This window comes from Lolium perenne, chromosome 6, assembly GCF_019359855.2.
Source record: "Lolium perenne isolate Kyuss_39 chromosome 6, Kyuss_2.0, whole genome shotgun sequence".
Classification (NCBI taxonomy): Eukaryota; Viridiplantae; Streptophyta; class Magnoliopsida; order Poales; family Poaceae; genus Lolium; species Lolium perenne.
The window spans coordinates 70,164,499-70,170,498 of NC_067249.2; the positions used below are offsets into that span (position 1 = coordinate 70,164,499).

A 6,000-nucleotide genomic window follows, 5' to 3' on the forward strand; every position below is an offset into this window, starting at 1 on the left:
GCTATCTGGTGTTCAAATTACGCCTACTTCCTTAGGATTAGAGTGCAGCCTCTTCAGGCTCGCAAAAATCCCCTTTGGACGTATTCAGTGAAAATGACGCCAACAGAATCTCCGTGATCTTTCTGTAAAGGACTTGGAAAAATTGGTTCGAAGAATTTCTCGATTAGGCAAGAAGGATCCTATTCCCTCCTCCTGTCGAGTGGAACCATACAGTGCTTCCAATCCTCTTCCCGAGGTATTTTGTCTTCTCGAAGTTTTATCTTGTTTTGAACTGTTCCTCGTATCTTATTTGGCGGTGGTATCTCACTTATTCTCTTTTGTCACTATTTCTTTGTAGAATCATCCTACTATGGCCTCCCTTCCTCCTCTTCCCCGAGGATGGAGAGGTCGAAGAAAGAGCCGTTGTCGATGATGTCAACCAGGAGACCCCCTCTTTTGTGAATGAACCCGCAGATTCTCGAAAATCTGCGGGATCTACTGAGAAGGATGCTGCCTCTGAAGATACAACATCAGCGCAATCTCCTCCTCCTGCTGTTTCTCCGAAGAGCAAAAGGAAAAGGAGCAATGCCGAAGATTCCGGGACCTCGAAACCCGAAGAAACTGCTCCTGCACCTCAAAAAGCAACTTATGATCCATACATCGAGAGTATCATCAGCTCGTAGGTTCCTTGCTCTTTTCCTTTTCTATTTGAAGAATTTTATTTTGCCTTGCTTTTTATGCTGCCACTATTTTGTCGCAGTGATGATGAAGAAACACCAACTTTAGATGTGGCTGCTCGAGCAGGCACGTCACATACTTTAGTTATTTCAGAAAAACCAGTTGAAGGGGAGGAATCGTCGCCTCCTCAACAAAATGTTAATACATCTACTCCTCCTTCGAGCCCCCGTGCCCCTTCACCAAAAAGGGCACGGGTTGAAAAGATTGTTGATCCTGCCCCTCAGTTGGGCAGTTCGTCGACTCTGCTCTTAGATGATGTAAGTTTGTCGGCATCTATATTTTCCTTATTTTGTTTTTTCACACCTTTTCTCTTTTTCATGCCGATGTTTCTTTTGATGTACTTACCTTTGAACAGCCAATGATCAAAGAGCTTCTTCGGATCGGGTCCCAATTTGTTGGGTACCGTGAATATGCCGCCAGAGCCGAAGGTAACGACTTTTATACTTGCTATTTTTCTTTGACTTTCTATTCCTGTTGCTTGTCGCTATTTTTTGATCTTTCTTTTCTTTCTTTTTCATATCTCGACAGAAAAACTTTCAGAGGCTAACGAACGCGCCGACGCACTGGCTCAAAAACTTGAGCAAAGTGAGGCGGCTCGCAAGAAAGCCGAACTCGCTGCTAGCAAAGCCAAGGTCGAAGCTGATGAAGCTAAGGCGAAAGCTGCTGGTGTCGAGGAACTGCAGAAGAAACTTGAGGATGCGACAGCTGCCTTGGATGAGCACAAAGCTGCACAAGCTTCTCGTGACGAAGGAATCCTCAAGCGTTTGAAGTCGCAAAGTCGACGTACTCTGAGTAATATTATCAATCCCTTTTATTTTACTGCACTTCCTGTTCCTTGGTTGTTGACTGATGTCTTGTCTCGTGTGGCAGCCCAAACAAACCAGGATTTTGATCTGGATAATCCTGTCAATGACCCTCTCCTTGATGCACTTTCTCTTCTGGAGTTCCATGGGCGCGAAATTCGTGAAGGCGTGGCCAATGCCAGTGCAAGTTTGTCGGCGTTGTTCCCCTACTTCTTCCCGAAGAAAGAGGAACCTTCGACTTTCCTTGCCCTTGCCAAGCTTTTCAATTCGTCGGAAGACCTGGGATTGAAGATGCGTCAGGAGAATATGAAGGTTGCTTTGTCGAAATCTTGTTGCCCTGGTTGCTGACAGCCAACAGACGCTTGATTGGATGAAGGTTGGCGACACCAGCCAGATAGAGCATTCGAGATGGAGGTCGCTGATCAAGGCAGCCAAGCCCAACACGAAGAAGATCTTGGCGTATCTGGGGATCAAGCCAGCTTCGACTCCTAGCTCCTCGAGGCCGGAGGTCTAGTTGCATGCCTCTGTTTTTCTTTCTGTTTCTTTTGCTTCTGTCGCCAAAGTAGTCATTTGGCGACACGTACTTTCTTAACTCCACTGTAATGCCCTTGTAATTATTCCCAGAGATTAATGAAGACTTCTATCTTTGCTTGTTATTTGATGTTGTCTTGTTTATTTTTCAGTTGATATTTGATAACTATACTCCATCTTCTGCTCCTTCCAATGTTTCGCCTTCTTCTTCCCGCGAGGAAAGCTTTTGGTGATACCGCTCACATCGACGATACCTTGTCGCAAGAACTGGATGAACTTCGGCAACAACTTCAGTATGCGAAGAAGCAAACACTTGTGATGATGGAGCAATCTCGTAAGTCATCTGAAGCCGAGAAAATTGCTCTTCAACAAGCTCGCGAGGCCGTAGCTGCTAAGGAAATTGTTGCTTCCGAGGCTGAAAAGGCGACTATTCGAGAAAATTTCATGCTCGAATTAATGAATGAAGCCAGTGCAGATATGTCGGGTATGCCTGTTTTATCCGCTGATATCCTTTATCTGCATACTATTGTTTCTTTGAAGGTTTCCGCTTTTTTGTTTTGATAGGTGCCTTTACTGATGCTGCTGCCGAGGAAGAAAGAGTGAATGCTAGGACAACCCTCCTTGTTAATCTCTCCTTGGACCATGGTTCTTTGTTTTGGGCTACCCCGGAAAGGACCCGCCAAATTGTCAGATTTCAAGATCGCGCTTCTCAAACTCGCGATTTCCTCGACTTCTGTACCAAGACCTTGTCCATGGTTTACAACTCCATGTTTCCTCGCAACGTTCAACCAAAAACTCTTCCTGAATTGATGGAAAGGTTCAAGGATGCTCGCAGTATCCATGATTTTGTCAAAGCTCAACTAGTAGCTGGCGCCAGATTTGCTCTTATCATGCTCCAAATCTGCCACTCGAAGCTTGACCTTACCCAGGTTGTCGAGAAGGTTCACCAAAAAGTAAAACGGCGGAGGGTTGGTGTTGACAGGATTAACACGAAGGTTACGCCTATAGCCGAAGAAATGATTGAGGACCTGCTTCGGATGGATGCCGACTTTTTTGCCGATGGCCATTATGCCGATTTTCTTGGTGCTGCTCCTGAGGAAAACAGAGTTACTCTTGATGACATATTGAATCAAGACTAGTTAGTTTCTTCTTGTAGATATTTCTTCTTTGTAATCCATGACTATATTGTAAAGCAATCATTATATTTCTCTGTTTGTTTAGCCCCCGAGTGTTTCGGTGACTCTTTACTATATTTGTATACTTGCGAGGTTTTGAACCAAGGCATTTATATATTTAAGGCGAATATGAGCCCCCAAGCTTTTTATTGAGCACTATTTTGTATTTTTGTTGACTCACGAGGTATTTGAATACCAAGGCAAGTTTTTTCTTTTGTCGATGAACTATATTGATATTCGTCGGAGCGAAGACTTTGGTCATGTCGATAAAGAAGAAAAGTTATATTGTCACTATCTTTATTATATTGCAGCACCGCGAGCCCGCCTCATTAAAAACCTTCTCCGGCCCCACTCGGTGCCCCGAAAAAGGAAAAGAGTGCGTCTGAAAACTCGCGGGCGTTTCAGTACATTGAAGCTTTACAAAGACTATATTTTTGACTCTAGGCGTAAAAACGCCTAAGTTGCGCCACGTTCCAGGGGTTTGGCTCCTCCACCCCTGTCTTCTTGTCCTTTATTCTGTATGCTCCTCCTCCAATTACTTCCGTGACAATGTACGGGCCAAGCCATGGTGACTCGAGTTTTTCATGACTTTTTTGCGTGAGCCGAAGAACTAGGTCTCCCACCTGAAAAGATCTTGGCCGCAAACGTCGACTGTGGTAATTCTTCAAGTCCTGTTGATATTTGGTGACCCGAGATAATACTTCATCTCGAGCTTCATCAAGTGCGTCGACGTCGTCTTCTAGCATTCTTCTCGACGTTTCTTCATCATATTCAGCGACACGTGGAGAGTTGTGCTCTATCTCGATTGGTAGTACTGCCTCTGCTCCATGAACCAGGAAAAACGGAGTTTCCTGCGTTGCTGTGTTTGGTGTTGTTCGGATGCTCCACAACACGCTTGGTAGTTCTTCTGGCCAGGTATGTCGAGCTTTTTCCAGTGGTCCTAACAAGCGCTTCTTGATACCATTGCAGATGATGCCATTGGCTTTCTCGACTTGCCCATTGGTTTGAGGATGTGCAACTGACGCAAAGTTCAGCTTAATACCCACCTCTTCGCAATAATCTTTGAATTCATGGGATGTGAAGTTGCTGCCGTTGTACGTGACGATCTTTGTGGGGCACTCCAAATCTGAAGACGAGGCCTTTACTTAATTTTACTGCGGATGCTCCATCTGGTGAATTTATCGGCTTCGCTTCTATCCACTTTGTAAACTTATCGACAGCTACTAGCATGTACTCCTTTCCTCCTGGCCAAGATTTGTGTAACTTACCCACCATATCAAGTCCCCATTGAGCAAAGGGCCATGACAATGGTATTGGTGCTAGCTCTGCTGCTGGAGAGTGGGGTTTTGCGGCAAACCTTTGACACGCGTCGCAAGTTCTTACTATGTCCTTGGCGTCCTCGATTGCTGTCAACCAAAGAGAATCCTGCCCGAAAAACCTTGGCTGCAATAGCTCGACTACTTGCGTGGTGGCCACATATTCCTTCGTGTACATCCTTCAGAATTATTCTTCCTTCTTCGGGTGTGACGCACCTTTGCAAGACGCCCGAAATACTTCGTTTATACAATTCTCCCTTGACCACCGTGAAAGCTTTGGAGCGTCGAATTACTCGCCTTGCTTCAACTGGATCGTCAGGTATTTCTTTCCGAAGGATATATGATATGTACGGCTGCATCCACGGTATTCGTATCATCATGACCAAGTCCTGATCTTCTTCGTCCTCTTGCTTTTCTTTGGCAGCCCCCGAGGGTTTCTTCTCCTTCTTTTTGACTTTGTTGGCTTAGTGGATCTCTCTGTTATCTCTTCCCAGAATACACACGGGACCGGAAGGCACCGTGTGACCCGATGTTTGCAAGAACGTCGGCTTCGTCGTTGCTCAACCTGCTAATATGATTTACTTCGCATCCATCGAATAACTTCTCAAGCTCATTGTATACCTCCTTGTATGCCATCATGCTATCATTGACTGCATCACATTGGTTCATAACTTGCTGAGCCACCAACTGTGAGTCGCCAAAGATTTTTAATCGAGTTGCTCCGCAGGCTTTTGCCATCTTCATCCCGTGTATGAGAGCCTCATATTCTGCTTCATTGTTAGATGCGTTAAGGAACGTCATCCGGAGGATGTACTTCAATTTGTCGCCTTCAGGTGATATGAGTACTACTCCTGCGCCAGCTCCTTCTAGTCTCTTGGACCCATCAAAGTTCATGGTCCAAGTTCTCGATAAATCTGGAGGTCCTGTATTTTGCAACTCCATCCATTCTGCGATGAAGTCTGGCAGTATTTGCGACTTTATTGCTTTTCTTTTTTCATACGTGATGTCCCGAGGGGAAAGTTCTATTCCCCAAAGGGAGACACGACCCGTAGCTTCAGGTTATTCGGTATATTTGATAAGGGAGCTTCATTGACCACTATGATCGGGTGTGCCGAAAAATAGTGGCGCAATTTTCGTGCTGTCGTGAACACTCCATATGCTAGTTTTTGGTACTGAGGGTACCTTTGTTTTGAAGGTGACAAGACTTCGCTCACGAAGTATACTGGCCGCTGCACTCCATGGATTTTCCCTTCTTCTTCTCTTTCGACAACTAATACCGTGCTAACCACTTGGGGCGTGGCTGCAATATATAGCAGGAGAGGTTCCTTTTCCTTTGGAGCCACCAGGATTGGTGGTGTCGAGATTTTTCGCTTCAGATCCTCGAAAGCTCTGTCGGCCTCTTCGTTCCACTGGAATTTATCTCCTTGTTTTATCAGCGCATAAAATGGTAACGCTTTT

General features: G+C 45.3%; 1 protein-coding gene across 1 annotated transcript; it reads left to right on the top strand.

Moving 5' to 3' along the window:
- The first annotated feature begins 775 nt into the window (after positions 1-775).
- Positions 776-1,868, top strand: LOC139832422 (uncharacterized). Its single transcript, XM_071822180.1, has 4 exons — positions 776-974; positions 1,073-1,145; positions 1,246-1,509; positions 1,588-1,868. The coding sequence occupies exons 2-4, from the start codon at positions 1,076-1,078 to the stop codon at positions 1,866-1,868; spliced, it is 615 nt and encodes a 204-aa protein (XP_071678281.1). The 5' UTR covers positions 776-974; positions 1,073-1,075.
- Positions 1,869-6,000: the final 4,132 nt, after the last annotated feature.

What these genes read in the sequence shown, in the direction of transcription:
- LOC139832422 (XM_071822180.1), top strand. Translation starts at nt 1,076, where the DNA reads ATGATCAAAGAGCTTCTTCGGATCGGGTCCCAATTTGTTGGGTACCGT. An exon ending in ATATGCCGCCAGAGCCGAAG is followed by an intron (nt 1,146 to 1,245) that starts GTAACGACTTTT and finishes ATATCTCGACAG; the next exon opens with AAAAACTTTCAGAGGCTAAC. An exon ending in GCAAAGTCGACGTACTCTGA is followed by an intron (nt 1,510 to 1,587) that starts GTAATATTATCA and finishes CTCGTGTGGCAG; the next exon opens with CCCAAACAAACCAGGATTTT.